The sequence below is a fragment of the Pseudopipra pipra genome, chromosome Z (assembly GCF_036250125.1).
Source record: "Pseudopipra pipra isolate bDixPip1 chromosome Z, bDixPip1.hap1, whole genome shotgun sequence".
Lineage (NCBI taxonomy): Eukaryota > Metazoa > Chordata > Aves > Passeriformes > Pipridae > Pseudopipra > Pseudopipra pipra.
In genome coordinates this window covers 31,610,788-31,629,006 of record NC_087581.1, presented here as the reverse complement: position 1 = coordinate 31,629,006, position 18,219 = coordinate 31,610,788, and the positions used below count along the sequence as shown (strand labels likewise).

Here is an 18,219-nt window from a genome sequence, read left to right as displayed (position 1 = left end):
TTGTTTTGCTTTGCTTGTGTGTATGGCTTTTGCTTTCCCTGTCTTTATTTCAACCCGAGAGTTTTCCAGCTTTTACTCTTCTAATTCTCTCCCTGATCCTGCTGGTGGGCAAGTGAGTGAGCGGCTGTGTGGGACTTGGTTGATGACTGGGATTAAACCATGCTAGTAGCTGTAAAATCTGTAGTAATATCACTGAAGTAGTGTTACTTTAATCTGCTGTGGGGTAAATTAAAGAATCTGATGTGATAAAATGTGTAAAGCTTCTGTCAGTTCTAGGAAAACTGTATGTGGATGTAGGGGAAAAAATAAGATTGCCTATATAATACTGAGTTAGAAGGAAAACAACATGAGTCAGAAAGAGAGTGTGAGTCAGCATTACTTGCTGAACTGTTCATCAGTCTGGTAACTTGCTGTAGAAATTGGTTTGTGATGTTTTGGGAGTAGAGGAGAAAATATGCTTTTTCTGAGCCTCTGTGTAGAAATGCCAGCGAAGATAGCCAAGTTCCTTCTGAGTCAGTGTGCTCCTTTCTTCTGACTGTTGTGGTATCAAATTATGAATCTGAGTTGGAGTGAATCCTTTTGGTTATCTTCCTCTGCTGCAGGATGTAGGAAAACAGTAGAAAATGTATGTGAAAAGTAATGAAACAGAATGCGACACTCTGATAGAGAATATGATTCACTTACCAGAAGTAACAGTTTGAGAAAGCTAACTTCCCAAGTTTTATATCTGAAGTGGCAGAGTAACTTCATAAGCTTGCTTAATGTATAGAACAGGACATATATTAACATAAGGAATACTGTTTGCGTTGTCTGCAGGCTTTGGTCACACGTAAAGTCAGCGTCAGGGGAACTAGTCTGTAATACAGGAAAAAAACCATGACAGCCAAGCCCTGAAGAGATCAGCTGCTTACCCATTTAAGTAGGAAAACGTAGTTTTGACATGGTGCCAGGTTGTTTAAAGAGCCTTGTTTATGGAATCATTTTACAAATATTGATATGTGATGGTGTTGATGGTAGAGCTGGGAGTATGATGGCATTTGGGAGCCTGATGGCAAACACTCCTCCCTTAGACGTAAAAAGCCAGCATCTCCATGGCTGTGTTATACAAAATAAAGATTAGATTTTCCTTCCAGAGGATGTTCCAGCAGTTTCTGATTGCAGGATAGGAAGTGTGCAGATTTACAGCATACAAGTACAGAAAATGTGTTTCTGGTCCTACAGTGAGACCCAGCCAAGCAGTTGGAAACAAGACGTTGCCCTTACACCTTGATCCTTGCATTCAGAAACTGCTACAGTGGTGGGGTTCTGTAAATACTTTAATATATTTATCTGCTCTTACTTCTCACATGAAGTGGTAGGAAACTTTCTTACTCTTTCTAGGCCTAACACAAATACCTTTTAACTAAATGTATAAAGCAGTCATCAACTGTTAATTTAACTGTGGTCATGAATGATCTACCTTCCCCCAGAGTGTTTTATGAACTGTGTGGTTATACATGTCTCACTTGCCATTCGCTTCCCTCTCTTACTTCAGATGACTATTCTTAATTCTCCATACTCTGTATAGCAGATCATTGCCTTTTAACGGATCTGGTTGCAGACTCTCTGCTGGCTTTCCCAGAGTGGAGCTCGGCCGCGCTGTCCCCCTTTGGCAGGAGGAGAGAGAAACCAAGCTTCCCCGGGTGTTCCGTGGCAGAAAGGACCTCTAATCTTAAACTTGCGCGGTTCATATGGGTTGAGGGGGAGGGCAAGAAGGAGGGCTGTGACTGGGTCGAGGTACGGGGGGAGAGGAGTGGCTTGAGAGCCCACTGACCAATGGGAGATACAGGAGGACCACGTTCCAGTAACCAAGACAGGGATCTGGGGAGAGGCAGGCGCAACAAGAATCCACAATCGGGGAGGGGGAGACCGCATGGTTCCGAGTGGGGGGGGGGCGCATGGACTGGGGGAAGTACATAACTCAGGGAAAACCCGTACAATAAAAACGCAAATAGTTGTTTTTCTGCTTCGCTCGGTCCCAGGAAGCTGCCGCTGTAATGGGCCTGTTTCTAAAGCTGTTCTTTCCAGGTCTCGTAATCCTGCCCTTCACCCACAATTCCTCCTTTTTTATTTATTAATGAAACATAAACTTGCACAACATTGTGTATTACGAGACCCTGTAAACATTTGGCTATGCATGGAAGAACACAAGAATTGCTAGTACAAATAAGCCTAAGAGTAGAAATAATAGAAATTTCTTCAGGGGCTGTGAGAGTCCCTTCAAGGAGAGCCAGCTAAACATGTCGTCCCAACTAACCTCGTCAGACCTTAGGATTTGTCGTATGAGGGAATGGAGTTCGTTTATATGGGAATGAGTAGATTAGAGAATGGTCGGAGAAATTTAAGCAGCATAGCCCCTCAAATTCATCGCAGCCGTATCCATTAACTAGCAGTAGGAAATCAATGGCTGCTCTATTCTGTAAGGTGTTTTTTTTAATCTGTTGGGAATCTAGTAGTAGGTCCTCTAGTGCCGTACTAGTCACATTTGCCTCCTTGGCTAACCAACATCCCATTTTCATGAGCAGATCTAAGGCATGTGTTGTGCCAATGGCCGAAATTATTATGCCTCCCCAGAGATTCTTGCTGTGGGACCAAAAGTGGAGGTCAGAATTGCAATTTTCAGTGAATTGTTGTAAATTCTGAGATTTGAAAAGGGGATGTTGCTTAACCAGGGGGTGAGGGGCTTGTTGAGGGGCTGTGTTTGTGAATGGTTTTTCACTTCTTTTAAATCGCTGGACTGCAGGTGAGTCCAGTTTCTTCGAGTAGGAGGTGATGTCCCATTTTGTGATTGTTTTAGGGGGACTAATGGCTAATGAATGAATTATCTTTGCGAGATTATAGAGTGATATCTGGCCTAATGTGCAAGGTCCCCCTACCACTCCTTTAGGGATTGATTTCCACACCCCAAGTCCACAGATGAGGAACACCCCCTTGGGGAGGGCAAAGGGTGGTGGAGGGGGTTCGATTTTTTCTTTGCACTAGAATTCAAAGTTGGAATATGCTCCACTGGATGTTACATTAAACTGATTTTCACCTCTTCCTTCTGTTTTCATATTGAAATAGAAACAGTGGGACGAGGGGAGGGTACCCAAAATTTGTAACTCTTCAGGGTAATCATCTAGGTGTTGTGGATCTCACTCGGCTTTTGGGGGTTATGGGAAACAGGACCCAATTTTGTTTCCAGTTTTTTCCGGATCATTGCACAGAGGGGAATATTGATTTTTAAATCCTGTCCATTTTTGAGGGGACCAGGGAACTGCAATTAAACATGTTTTTAACGGGTTAGAAGGGTCTGAGACAGAAAGGCACAAGGAATCAACGTCTAAAGACTTAGCTAGAGAAGTCCACATGTTTCCAGGGTCTACAACTACCCAATCTGGCAGTGGAGGATTTGTAGGAGAAAACTGGTTCGATGAGATGACAGGATGGCTTAAGATGGCAAGAATAATGTAGATCATGATGGTACTTGGTCACTTGTGCAATTTCACTAGATGAGAAGGAACTCACTTCAGACCAGAACCTGTGGAAACACAAGCATGCCCCCTTCCCCAAGTGATAAGAGGAACAGGGCCAACCCATTCACCTGTTATTACATCTTTATAAATAACTCTGGCATCAGTTCGGACTTGATTCTGGTTTGAATTGAAGTGTCTTTCTATGGGTAAGGTGTCCTGTTCTAACCTATTTAGGAATTTGATGACGTACAAGGCTTTATTTAACTTCTCTTGGGGTGTGAGCCCGATGGTTGTGTTTTGTTGTTTGGTTAACATGGTTTTTAGTGTTTGGTGGCCACGTTCTGCTATAGCTTGGCTAGTCAGGGAATGGGGGATACCTGTGACATGTAATTCCCTACATATTAAAAAATTCTTTTAATGATTGAGAGGTGTAGGCCCGGCCATTGTCGGTTTTCACGGTTTTGGGGATGCCGAGAATTGATATGGCAGACATGAAGTGTTTTTTGACATCTCGAGCCTTTTCTCCTGATTGAGCTGTTGCTGCAATAGCACCAGAACATGTGTCGATAGACACATGAATGTACTTTAATTTCCCAAATGGTGCATAATGTGTTACGTCTGACTGCCAAATGTTTAGTGGCTTAATTCCACGAGGATTTACTCCCTCCGATGGCAGGGGAGTAAGTCTTTGGCAATTTGGGCATGCAGAGATGATGGTTCTAGCTTGAGAGAGTGTGAGGTTGAATGTTTTTGTGAGGGATGTTCTGATGAAAAAAGCTGTGGGACAGTTTTGCTTTTTCAAAATTATTTGGGACCACCGCAGTTTGTGCCAGGTGTCTTGTGTCAGCTATTTCATCTCTGACATGGTTTCCTTCTGCAATGGGCCCTGGGAGGGAAGTGTGAGAGTGGATGTGGATTATGTGGAATTTGTGTTTGCACTGACTAATTTCATACCATAGTGTTTTGAACATGTGAGCTAATTGTAATTGGGAGAGGTCCTTTATGTAAGAGTTTTCAATTTGTCGGACCACTCCAACCATATCGGCCGAATCAGAAACAATATTCAAAGGCTCTGGAAACAGTTGAAATGCGCGTATTACTGCAGAGAGCTCTGCTATCTGAGAGGAACCTCTTACCTTGTGCGTGTCAAATACCCACTTCCCTGCCTTTTGCCAGGTGACTACTGTGTTAGACGTCCTACCCGAACCATCTGTAAAAACAGTTCTAGCATTCGTTAGTGGGAAAGGTGAATAATTATTTGTTAGCTCTGGTTGGGTGAGAGCTAGTAGCTGTAGAAAAGGGATAGGTGGGAGGTGTACTGAAAATTGACCCTTAAAATCAGCAATAGCTAACTGGAAATCGTCACTGTGAATCAACAACTGGGTTAGCTGACAGTAGACAGGGAAACATATGTGACTTCTGGGTCCCTTCCCAAAAGTTCCCACAGCCGCAGTCTGCTTTTGTGACACACCTTGGAGAGCATTTCGGGATATTTTGTAATCGATTTAGAAAATTGAAAGCTTAGAAAAACCCATTCCCATAACAGAAAGTTCTTGCTTTTTAGATCTAATTGTCCTAGAACAGCATAGGGCTGCTTGATACCCTTAAAAAATTACTAATACCACCGGTAACCCACACACTCTCTGCTTAGTCTGACATGCACTCAGTCTTTGATTTATGTCCTGTAACACTGCTCGGGCTTCTGGTATCAGGTGTCAAGGGGATGTCAGGTCCACCACCCCTTTCAGAAGTTGGAATAGTGGTTTTAAAGAGTCTGTTGTTATACCTAGGAGAGGTCTAACCCAATTAATTAAACCTAGCAAGGATAGTAAGTCATTTAAGGTGTAGATATTGGAAGGTAAGGCAACAGTCTGAGGTTGAATCGTGATGTTATTGATGTGAAATCCGAGGTACTTTCATGGCATTGTTATTTGTTCTTTTTCCAGTGCAATCTCAAGGCCGTGTCTTAACAGAGCAGCTTTCACAGTCAAATGAAAGCTGTGTGAGTTGCTCCTTGGATTCAGCAGCCAGTAGGATGTCGTCTATGTAGTGGTACAGGATGGTCTGGGGAAACTGCCGACAAATTAGAGACAAGACATCTGCAACGACTCTCTGGCACACAGAGGGGCTATTTCTCACTCCTTGAGGCAGGATGGTCCAGTGATAGCATTGAGATGGTTCTGCTGCACTGATGGAGGGTACTGTGAACGCGAACCTACGAGAGTCTTTAGGGTGTAAAGCGATGTTAAAAAGCAGTCTTTGATGTCTATAATAATGATGGACCATTCTGAGGGTATCATTGTGGGTGATGGGAGCCCAGACTGGAGAGCTCCCATGGGCTCTATGATTTTATTAAGTTCCCTTAAGTCCTGTAGTAACCTCTATTTTCCATTTGATTTTTGTATTGTGAAGATAGGGAAGTTCCAGGGACTATCCGTTGGTACTAAATGTCCCTTTTCCAATTGTTCATCAACCAGTAAGTTTACTTGCTGCAGTTTCTCTCCCTGTAGAGGCCACTGGGATACCCAGCGTGGCTCATCCAAGAGCCACGTGGGGGCGGGAGACTGCAGCTGACCAGTCTCCCATATCCCTTCCCCAAAGAGTCATTGGAATATTAAGGACGTAGGGCCTTGTAGAGGCTGTTTTACCTTCAGGACCTTCAATCAATAGTGTGCAGGCACTTTGGAGTGGTGACTGGACTCCTCCTACTCCTTTGATGTTGATGCAGGGCTGTGCTAAGCAATAGGCCAAATCCTGCGCTGATACCGTTTGAGTGGGAAGCCGTCACTGCTTCGTCACTTGAGCCCAGAGATCTCTGAAAATCCTCTACGCAGTAGAAAATTCCACGTAGGTCTCAATCCGACGGTGGGCACCAATTAACGGATCTGGTTGCAGACTCTCTGCTGGCTTTCCCAGAGTGGAGCTCGGCTGCGCTGTCCCCCTTTGGCAGGAGGAGAGAGAAACCAAGCTTCCCCGGGTGTTCCGTGGCAGAAAGGACCTTTAATCTTAAACTTGCGCGGTTCATATGGGTTGGGGGGGAGGGCAAGAAGGAGGGCTGTGATTGGGTCGAGGTACAGGGGAGAGGAGTGGCTTGAGAGCCCACTGACCAATGGGAGATACAGGAGGACCACGTTCCAGTAACCAAGACAGGGATTTGGGGAGAGGCAGGCGCAACAAGAATCCACAATCGGGGAGGGGGAGACCGCATGGTTCCGAGTGGGGGGGGGGCGCATGGACTGGGGGAAGTACATAACTCAGGGAAAACCCGTACAATAAAAACACAAATAGTTGTTTTTCTGCTTCTCTCGGTCCCAGGAAGCTGCCGCTGTAATGGGCCTGTTTCTAAAGCTGTTCTTTCCAGGTCTCATAATCCTGCCCTTCACCCACAACCTTTCATTGAGTTTTTCTGTTCCCATAGCTGACAAGAATTCTTAGCCCACAACAAAACTAATAAACATGGTGTAAGGGGAGGAGGACCAGAAGGTCCATCTGTCCTCTGTAATTTTGAAGATTCCACATACTTTAATATGGCCTCTGGCATTTGTATGGGAAGACACTTGAAACAGGGTACTGCCTTGATGCTAGTAACAAAATAGTTGTAGTGTGCAAGTATGAAAGAGTAAAAATTCATTCTTGCTGTCTAGTAGATATCACCCTCCCCCCCGCCCTTTTTTTCCTCCTCTTCTTGAGAAACGGAAGGCAGCTAACGCTTTCTTCCTGTCGGAAAAGGCAGAGCAAATGGAACGTGTAATTTAACTAGGCACAGACTAAGTAAAACAGTTTCCTAAAACACAAATCTGAAAAAAGATTACAGAAGCATGGGAATACACAGTGGTAGTGATGATGTGTTATTGACAGAATAAGTCAGGTTCTTACTTGTGTACTAGAAAAAAACCCCAAACTTTAAATCTAGCTAAAATTAGTTATTTGAAAATTATTTGTTAGCATATGATATTCATAGAATTAGCTAATAAAACTGAGTGTTTTCTAAAACTTTTAGTTGTTATAAATATTTTTATTAAATTTCTTAACACTGTTCTTTGGAGAGTAAAAAAACCCGCCTGTCGAGTCATATTGTTGTGTGCACATTTTTCTTTGTTTTGTGTGTGTGTGTGTGTGTGTTACAGTTAGATTAAGAGCAGCTGCACTCCTCTGTTGTGTCTCTTTGTGCAAGTTTTGAGCTGGCTTCCCACCAAGTCTCCGAAACTCAACAACAGAGCCTGTTTCCCAAAGAGGGAAGAAAAAAAGAAAAAACAAACAGCCAAAGCTATAGCAATAATATATATTTTACATATAAAACAGATATATACAGTAAGAATATTATATACCTTAAACCCCAGAAACCCCAAATAGCTTCCTAAAAGGGAAGAGGGGAAGGGAAAAGGGAAAAAAGGACAAAAAAAGGATGAAAAGGGACAGAAGCAAAACAGGTATGCACAGTCTAAAAATCTGGTAGCCAGCAAAATAAAGAACTGGCAAAATCTCACCACTTCCCTTGAGAGAAGCAGGGCAGCTGGACGCGGCCCAGCGTTCTCCCTGTCACACGTGGCAGACAACAGCAGTCACTGCAGGCCTCAGCTCCAGATAAGCAAGATCGAGACAGGGACCCACCGTTCTCGAACCTTGCTGGAAAGGAAGAGAGCGAGCTCTCTTATCTGTGCCTTATTTATACCCCAGGTTACGTAAAGGAATAGCATGGAATACTTCCTGGGTCACCTTCCTAGTTCCTTCCTGGTTACAAGCTGGTCTCCAGGAAGGCCTAGGGTGAAAACTATCACACTCTTCTTAAATTCCTCCTTCTGAGTTGTTCTCTTCTGGTTAGTTCTTAAATATTTATCTCATTGACAAGATCTGTTGCTTACCACTGCTTAACCTTACTTGGATAAAGCCCATTATCAAGTTTAAACCTGTTTTAAAGCTCCAGCTGTGCATATTGATGGCTGTGTAGCTTCTAGCTGTTATCAGTACCATGATTGTCCAGTTTGTCCCTAGATCTGCCCATGGAGCAATTTGTGAATGCTCCTGAGTCTTTCAGGCAAAACTGGCCAAAGAAGCAGTTTTGTTAAGATGACTTCCACTTAAGCAAGTGCAAGTGATTTTACTTGTAGTGAATTAGGAAGAACAAAGGCTTTTGGCATAGCTACATACTTCTGACAGGACTATTTTTAGCATAGCTGTTTGCAGAGGGAGCATCTGTTTAATGCTTTTTTGGATGAAAATATTTTGTCACCTCTTTGAGATTCAGATATGAATACAGAGTTTGTATTGATGGGGAGAATTGAGAGCTTGGGCACAGTGATAAGTTTTGAGAATTGGTCTAGTAAGAAAAGAAGAGCTAAGCCATAAACATCACTTAAATAAGTAAAGGGAGCACACTTGTGTAGCATGGATAAAGTGTTAAGCATTTAAACTGTTTTTGAAAAGGTAGATTCTGAAAACAATAAAATTGCTATAAAAGACCTTCAATGTTATATAAGGAAAAGCTATGTTTTCATTTTGTGTTTATATGTACAGTTCAAGTAAACTAAGAATCTTTTTCAGGGCATCCAAGATGGATCTCAAGTGTGCTCTGGAAGAATGTTCAATGGCACTGAACTTATTTCTAAACAATAAGTTCTCCGAAGCACTGGAACTACTTCGTCCATGGTGAGGTCCTGTTTTTTGCTGAAGTTACTGTAAACAAATAGTGTAAAGTATGCTATCTAGTACCTGAAGATTATTTAAGGCCTCTGAAGATAGTGGTTTTCATTTATTCCCTTTTGTCCAAAAGCATTTATCCATATATTGGGGTTTTAGCAGTGTGCTTGTCTCCCTAAGGCCATCTCAAAACCTGCTGATGAACCACTGAATTGTTCTGTTAATCATTCGAACTGTCTTTCCTCATGTGAAGGGGGAAAGCAGGGAAGCAAGACCTTATCCGATGTATCTTTGATTAGAGAATTTGTACAGTGGAACTGCTTTTGACAAGAGGGAAAATCTGGAACAAAATTCCAGAATACTCTTTTTGTTGTTTTTTATGTTACATTTGAGTCACACATTTAAAGTGCATCTTTTGATCTTCTGACTAATTCTGCTTGTTTCCCTGTTGCCTTTCCTCTACTGAGAAGAAAAGCATGACAGTGTAGATGTAAGGAATTAAAGAATACGAAGAGGTTCATAGGGCAAATCTATCTTATCTGTGACTTTGTGGGGAGGCAGTCTGGGTGGCTGATCTTCAGGACTGGGATCTGAATCCCATTCACTATTCTTCTCTTACCTGTGTCTCAAAGATGCGTATGATATTGAGGGATGTTTTGGCAAGAGGGATCTGTAGCCTGTGTTAGTAGAGCGAGGTAAGGTTCTTGCTCTGCAGTTTAGTGCTAGTAAGAATGGATTAAGAGTGATGGGTTGGTGTTATATGGATGAGTTCAAGAACACCATTAAATGAAACTTCAGAAGGATGACACAACTATCAAGTGTTTGCTTTTAGTAGTATGGAGAGCTCTCATACTTTAGTAGTGTGGAGGGCTTTTAAAATACTTATTCTCCAACTCTCTTCTCTGAGCATTGTATAGTGTTATTTAAAATAGAGAAATGCTTTGAGAAGGCCCACCTGCACTTGTGTGTATGCTAAAACTATTTTTAGGTAATATTGCAAAATAATAAGTTCTACCTGCAAGGATTGTGCATGAGTGTATTGCTAAATACACGCGCACACATATTGCCAAAATTTTTTTTGTGCATTTGATATATATTTCATTTTGCATTGTAAAACAAAAAAAAAACAAACCTTATTTTGTCATGGTGTTTTTATGTACAGCAAATTGTTTGTTTGTAGTTGATGTTTGCTAATAAACTTTGAGCTTATTATATAGCACATTGCAAATGCTGACCTATTGCAAAAAAACAAAAAAAGTTGCCTATTAAAAAAAATAGCCTGATTGTTTTATTGAAAAATAGCCTTTTGTTGAAAGTTAAACTTAAGTCCTTAAATAATGTAAAAATTTTAGGATAAGTGTTGATAGATTTGAGAAATAAAGACTTAGCCAAAGGTCATCTTTCTTGACTCTGCTTAGGATTTCTATCTTCAAAACTACGTTTGGTAGTTGGCTCCTTGATTTAGAAGGAAGAAAAAATGTTAGGGAAACCAGAGATCATCCAACAAAGAACTAGAAGCCTATCTAGAAGACTAGAATGAACGATTTATTCAGAAGGGTGTGTTTTAGTTTGACAGAAAGGAGACTTGGCCATTAATCCAGTAGTGGTCTGAATCTGTTGAAGGGAAGTTGCAAAGACAGAGGCACCATTCTCCATAGTATCAGATGGTAAAACAAGAGTCAGTCACCACAAGTTGAGACTGAGGAGGTTCAAACTGGTCGCTGGCTAGTACAGTACCAGAGAGGCTGCCAAAGGAGTATGCAGTCTTCATTTACTTGAGCTTCTTGAAACTTGGTTAGGTTAGCCTGACGTGATGTTAGCAATAGTGCTGTTTGTTGCACTTAGTATGTTTGAGTATTTGACGTCTTTAGGCACTTTCCAACAATTTTTTTTTTGTAATGGTATAATTTATGTTGTGAAAGCCAGACTAGTTCAGTGTAGTCTTTTATGTAGAACTGAGCATTTGTGTACTGACATTTCTATGACACAAATATGGATTTTTGTCTTTGGATCACATAGTAATGTTAGAAGGAGGTTCTTACTTACGTCGAGTGAAAGCATACAAACGAGTATTTATGTCAAGGCTTAGTTAACTAAATTAAAAAGATATACCAGCAGACTATAAATGGTATTTAATTAGGTGCAAATGTTTGTGTAACTCAAGTGGGACATTTTTTGGAACTTCTTGTGACGGCAGACTTGTAGCACCCAATGGAAAATGATACTTGCTTTCTTGCTAGTTTATGTTCTCATGTCTATTACTTCCCTGCTTCATTCTTCTGTCTTTTCACAAATTAATGCAAGTGTCTCTCCATTTAGTTTTGTATTGTAATGTAAAGTGTTGCTTAAATGCACAAGATTTATGTTTTCCCTAGGTCCAAAGACAGCATGTACCATGCACTTGGATACAGCACTATTTTAGTTATGCAGGCTGCTATGACCTTTGAACAGCAGGATATACAAATGGGAATTTCTACAATGAAGGAGGCTTTGCAAACCTGCCAAAGGTATGCCCAAGCACTGAACATTTATGAGATACTTAATCCACTCAGTGTTCTTTGTAAGGTACCCCAGCTCTCTCTATGCTTTTAAAACTGATTCCTATCAGTATGATAGTGGCCTAAATTTGTAAAGGTGGAGTAAGTCCTACTACACAATTATTACTGGTGAGGATATTTTTCCACAGAGTATCATGGAAACAGACTTGTTGTGGCTGGATATTAATAGCTGCTAAAGTTAAATGGTTGGTTGACTTTGTAGACCTGCCCGTAAGCAGACATTACATGGCTTGTAAAAGCTGAAGTGTTTAACAAGGCTCTGACAAAAATAGAAATTAATTCTACTGTACTGGTTCTTCATCATATTGGTTAGGCCATAATTTATCAAAAATGGTCTCCGAGGATATGACTGCCACATGTCAGTTTAGATGTTTAACATCATCATCTTAGCAATGACAAAAAAAAGAAAAGGAAATGGGATGAAATTATCAGATACTATCTGAAGAAAATAAAAGGTCAGCAGTTTCTGCATCTTTCTGCTATCAATTTGCAGTTTCATCTGAATTGGTTGTTTAGTATGTCTGAAGATTAGATGCTCCTGTAGTTTAGACAGTTTCCTACAGGATTTCATCTCTGCAGGATATGAACTCTAATGCATAAGTACTCTGGTCTAGTCTGTCGCAAAACTCATAAAAATGCAAGACAAAGGCAATCAAACAATCACATGTGAAGAGTTGCCAGAACTACATGTTCCCTGACTCTTTTCTTGTATTTATTATGTTAACCTGTAGTGTCATAATCTTGTTGTCAGGATCTTGCGCTTGTCAATGTGCAGAATAGTGTAAAAAAATGATAAGCTAATGCTTAGTGTTTATAATCAGTGACTCCCTGGCTTACAAAATGCACTCCTTTTCTGAATGTAGAATTGTTTCTTTAGCTTCTTCATAAAGCTGAGTTGTCTGTAAATAGTTAACAAACTAATTTTTGGAATTATAATGTACAGTTGAGATCCTTTGGAAGTAAAATATGTGATTATTTTGGTATTTTATCTGGCATAAACCACCATTAAATACTGTAGCATTTATGTTGAAAAAAGAGCACCATTTGATTTTTTTTATTCCAATTCTGTGTGCAAGTTTAAGGAACAGAAAAAAGCAATTTGTGAAACTTAGAAGCCCTGTTCAGGTGTCTTGCTCAGCATCAGAGACACTTCAGCAGCTGGTGGGTGGAAGTGAGGTTGAAGCTATTATACACTTAAAGTAGGTTAATTGATGCTGTGAGCATGCATTTAAGGTTGGATGGGCTTATGAGCCTAGAAGCATAAAAGTGTTTAGACTTCTCAAAGAATTGAAACTGTTGGTAATTTCTATTAATTTTAGTTGGAAATGGTTAAGAATTCCAATAATTAAGGTCAGTTTTGTGTTGAAATATGTGGGTTTCTTTTCTTCCATGCACAAATGATTTAGATTCAGGAAAAGAAGCACAGTGGTGGAATCTTTGTCCAATCTAGTTTTGAAACAGTCAGTGGATCAGTTGAGTGAAGGTAAGTGGTTTATAACACAGTTAAAATTAAAAAGAGAAAAGCTCAAAACTACCTTACCAATGCGTGACTCTGTAACTTGACCAGTGTCTTACAGTAACAAATAAACGTACGAACCACCTATGTGGTCATCTTCTTAAATTTGAACATAAAGCTTCTCTAAGTGGGGAATTCAGCCTAATTTTTTTTTTGGCTCTGAGCATGCATGAATCAAGGAAGGAATGCCTTTCACAACACATTATAGGACAGCTCCCAAAAGTTTAAGAATCATTGATGCAGTGGAATACGTCCTTATCATTAGTTGCATTGGAATCTGAATATATTAACAAGTTTTGTGCTTGTCTGTTTTGCCTTAAGGTGTTTTGGGAAATGGTATCAGTACATTGTTCATGGCTCTGAAAATGCTGATCTCCTATTTCTGATTCAGGCAGAATCAAGTATGCATTTTTTTCTAACCTGGCACAAGAATCCTCTTTAATACTTGGACACATCAAACTCACCACGTATGCACTGTACATACAGCAGCCTTGTGCATGTGGCTGGTCTTGCAGCATGGGTGCAGAGTAACTCGTGTCATGTGTGTTAAATCAAGTGTACTTTAGTGCTGCATGAAGACAGAAAGTCTGCCTGGGGCTTTCAGTTTGTTGAGCATGACTTGGTGAAAACCTGTTCATAATGTCTTACTAGATGTAGGAAAAGTCTGAACCTCAGTGAGGGTTACCATTATCCTGAAAAAGTTTCTTCTAAGACATGGAAGGAGGGTTGGAAGGCTTAGTTGCTGTAGGCTGTTAAGCTTAGGATCAATGAAAAGTACAGGAGACAATCTACCAGAATGACAAGCAGCTTTTGCCATAGACCAAAGTCAGCTCTGTCAAGTTCAAAGTTTTTGTCTGAGAAGAAGGGAAATAGAAGACTTCTGTTGGGGTTTGTGTATTACAGCTACTATTCAGCAGTTATCGAAATGGCAACAGCAGAATCTTGCCTTTTTTTTTTTTTTTCCTTGTCTTGGCAGCATTTTATTTGTTCCATTGACCCTAAGAAGAAAATGCTGACAGTAATTTTGCTGATACTAAATAACTTTTCTTTCTTATATAGAGGAAATGCATGCCGAAATCTGCTATGCTGAATGCTTATTACAGAAAGCAGCTCTCACCTTTGTACAGGTAAAGTCAATTTTTGATTTTGTGTCTCTGTGTAGCAGTGTACTGGAGAGAGATTAGTATTTGTATAATGTCATTCCAACACTAGATATGGTATTTAAAAACCAAACTTTTTGCTAGTCAATGTTATTTCATGGCAGTGATTGAAAGTATGGTAAATGCTGTGCTACTCAGCAAAGCCCTCTCTTTGTTTATACGAATAACCAAAGATGTTATTATCCAGGTACCAAGGTATCACCGAGGTATATTGTAGTGTTTATACAGGTGTTATGTTTAAATGACTTGCATCACACTGTACAGTGTCCAGTGCTTCTGTAAAAATATGTTCAAGTATGAGGAAGTGTCTTGTTTGAAAGTTCAAGTCTTTTCTTTGCACAAAAGGATAGAATGTTTCCCAACTAACAAAACTTTAGCTGATACACACTTGTCATTTCCAATTCAGTCTTGCTCTCTATGCACTTTTGACATGGTGTCAGGAATAATATGGTAAGGAATGATTATAAAATGAGCATACTTTAGCATTTGCTGAGCTAACAGTTCAGTCCACAGAAAGATCCGGTCTTTAATACAATCTGGTGCTACTGGTTTAGATTGTGGTTAAGGGACTTCATGCTACAGTGTTTTCAAATTTGATTTGAAGTTTGATGGCTGAAAACAGGAGTTGTTAATCATAGTTTTTTACATATGTGAATGTTTTACAAACTTATTGAATATATTTTAGATAATCTGATAAAAATTATGCGAAAGGAGCAAGGCACTAAGATCAGATAAGTTCATTTGGCAGATATTTATAAACCACTTAATACAGTACTTTGGCCAGAAGTGTCAGGAAATAGTATTAATGGAATGCCTATAACTGGGTTTCTCCTGGCTTCCTGGCTTTCTCCTTTACCAACCAGATGGAAGCAACCCTTTTTATTTTTATTGTGTGGGTGAGGGTTTTTTAAGCACGAAAGGAATTTTCAAACAGTTGTTGAAGTAGATGACTTTAGGAATGTATAAAATAAATTCTAAAACTCCTTAGATATGTATTTTCTCTAAAGCAGCAGCTCTCTATTGCTGCTAACTATAGTACTCCACTCTGCTGACTGTAGTCCTGCCCCATATGTCTCATCCTTGGCTGACCTTGATTCCTCTGAGAACAATGATGAGAACAAAACTAACCACTCAGAAAGGCAGAACTAAAATGCTTGCACTAAAATACTTGCATTTGAGTGTTTAGACTTGCAGACAAAGCAGATGAGGTCTTTTGAAATGGTGACTCTTTTATGGAAGCCAGAATTTCCTTTGGTTGATGGTTCTAAGCCTTTTTTCTTTTTTAGTGCTTTTTCATTTTCCATATCATATATGCTGTCCCTGAGTATTTAAATATGCATTTCTGAAATGCCTGCACACATTCCTTTTCTGTGTGAATTCTAAGAGAAAAAATTACATCTTGTTGAACTGTTAGCTGTCTTGCTTTTCAGGTGTTGAGTTTTGATGGCTATTACATTGTGGCTTTGTTTTGCTTTTTCTAGAGATTAGTAAACACATATACTGGGTAGTACATGTGGTTTATGTTGATCAGCAATGGGACTTCATCTGTTCAGGGGATTCTTCGGTTTGTCTTTTTCCAGGTTCTGTGTGGGCTTGCTTGTGTGTGTGAGAGAATTGCCAACTCAAAATTTTGTAAAAAGTTCCTACAGCACCATCTGGTGGAAAGCTTTCTCTGTATGCATTGGAAATTCTGTTAAAAGTAACTCCTTGACTCTTTTTCACCTCCCTCTTAAGTTTTAAAATTTGTAACATGCGCCAGAGAAGTGTTTCCCTGACAACTTAAAGCAAGTGTTAACATTGATCTTAGAAAAGAGTCTAGTAACTAAAAAGCATTTTTAATGTTTCCAATGACTATTAAGTTACAAATAAATGTGTGGAAGACACAAATAAAAGATGGAAGATTTTTATGTATGTGTTATGTGTGATTGCTGAATGCACTATTTTGTACAATTAAATTTTTTTCTTCCAGGATGAAAATATGATCAACTTTATCAAAGGTGGACTCAAAATTAGGACAAGTTACCAAATATACAAGTAAGCCATTAGAAAACACTTAGTTTCAATGTTGATATAAGCAGTTGGAGTGTCATTAATGCCCCCAAAATAAAACAAAATATTTTTATAGCAATCATATTGATTATATTCCATATAATTTCTACGTCATGTTTCCCCTTTCCTTTTTTTTTTCCTGCATCAAAAGAGAATGTCATCAGGTGCTACAGATGACTCAGGTGAACAAAAGCAGAAATGAAACTTATTACCAGTTTGAAGGAGGAGTAAAACTTGGAATCGGAGCATTCAACTTGGTATGACTTCCTCACACTACAGAAAGGCTGTTGGGATAATTCTGTAGGAGTCTCTTTCTTTGCATATGCTGTACTTTAACGCTGTTTTAACATTTGCCCATTTGTAAAATGGAGATGCAAGCCTTGGGGGTTTTATGCAATAGGAAAATAGCAGAGACTTCTGGCATGCATGCTCTCTAGGATGTTTCTACTAGTTTCTTCTGAACTGTGTTTCATTCTCTTGAAGTAACTAATATATGTATTTCTGAAGTAGAAGTGCTGCTACATAAGTCTACTTGTCTATAGCAGTAATTTTTAAGATGCTTATGCTGTTGCTCCAGGATACCTGGAGTGACTGTTTATTTATAACTCCCCCATATATACCATTATTTTGCTTCAGTGGTACTGTAGATTTGCATACATAATTACACTTAGAAGAATGAACAGTAGTTTACTGAGTTGGTGCAAAAGAAGACTGTGAAGACTGTGTTTTCCTCACAATTTATTATGATTACCCTTTCACATCCATCATGGCAATGGTGAGAGTTGATTTCTGCTAGTATGTTCATCTCTGTATCATTCTGAACTGAAGCTGGCCAATTTTCAATATAGTCAGAAGAACTCAGGTCTATCTGCACCAGCCTTTAAAATTCAAGCAGCTGGTAGATGTCTGTTCATAAATGCTCTGACCTTTCCTATTGTTCGCGTAGTCTCCTCAGTAGAAAGCTTAACAGGAGTCTCTGCTTGGCAGAATGTATTAGGGTGAATGGAGCTTTTAAAGTGGTATCTCCAGGTAGACCTTCTTGAAATGCTCATTGAAAATGTGGTTATGATCTTTTTAAGTTTTCTGTTGTGTAGGATGTAGAGAATGCATATTCTCTGAACAGGGGAACAAAAATGCATATGATAGAGGATCAAGGATGATAACAGTAGGTAGTATTTCTGAAACAGTTATGCTTACTGGTCTGCTAATTCGGTGCTCCCATGGTAGAAGCAAGTAGGACTTCCCTGATACCATTTTATTGGAAGTAAAGGAAGATGACAATTGTAGGTTGTAAGTACTACCAAAATAGATAATACTTTCATTCTGAATGACACACAATTTTCAAACAATTCTGATCAGCTGAGGACAGAAAACTGTGTCATTATCTGAACAAACACAGCTGGTCTCTGTTCTGCTTTTTTCATGCTGGATCTTCATCTAAACTCTGAGCATGCATGTCCCCTTTCAAATTCTTTTGTGTTTTACTTTTTTGTCTAATATGTAATAGCATGTAACATAGTAGCTGACCTTTTTGGTTCAAGTTTGTAATGATTTTAACTTTTTCTGAAATGTATATGGTTTTATTTATCTTTTTTTTTTCTAATTTATTTCAGATGCTGTCACTTCTACCAGGAAGGATCCTTCGACTTTTAGAATTTATTGGATTTTCTGGCAATAGGGTATTTGATCTGATACTTGCCTTTTCAAATTAATCTTTTCCCAGATAAAGACTGGATGGATTTAATGTCATGTATTTCACAGTAAAAGTATAATGATCACTATTGCTTATCAGTCTTTTAGTGTTG

At 39.6% G+C, this 18,219-nt stretch overlaps 1 protein-coding gene across 6 annotated transcripts in view; it reads left to right on the top strand.

The window, feature by feature from the left end:
* The window catches only part of TTC39B (tetratricopeptide repeat domain 39B), an 86,058-nt gene that overhangs the window by 51,605 nt on the left and 16,234 nt on the right, over nucleotides 1–18,219 (top strand). For 5 of the 6 annotated variants that reach the window (XM_064642551.1, XM_064642550.1, XM_064642555.1 and 2 more), the window contains 7 exons: nucleotides 9,036–9,140; nucleotides 11,507–11,638; nucleotides 13,096–13,172; nucleotides 14,265–14,332; nucleotides 16,335–16,399; nucleotides 16,566–16,671; nucleotides 18,028–18,093. In XM_064642551.1, the coding sequence (XP_064498621.1) occupies nucleotides 9,036–9,140; nucleotides 11,507–11,638; nucleotides 13,096–13,172; nucleotides 14,265–14,332; nucleotides 16,335–16,399; nucleotides 16,566–16,671; nucleotides 18,028–18,093 (619 nt within the window). Of the gene's footprint in view, nucleotides 1–8,225; nucleotides 8,312–9,035; nucleotides 9,141–11,506; nucleotides 11,639–13,095; nucleotides 13,173–14,264; nucleotides 14,333–16,334; nucleotides 16,400–16,565; nucleotides 16,672–18,027; nucleotides 18,094–18,219 lie in introns of those variants that run through there. The other variant, XM_064642552.1, reaches the window with a different exon arrangement.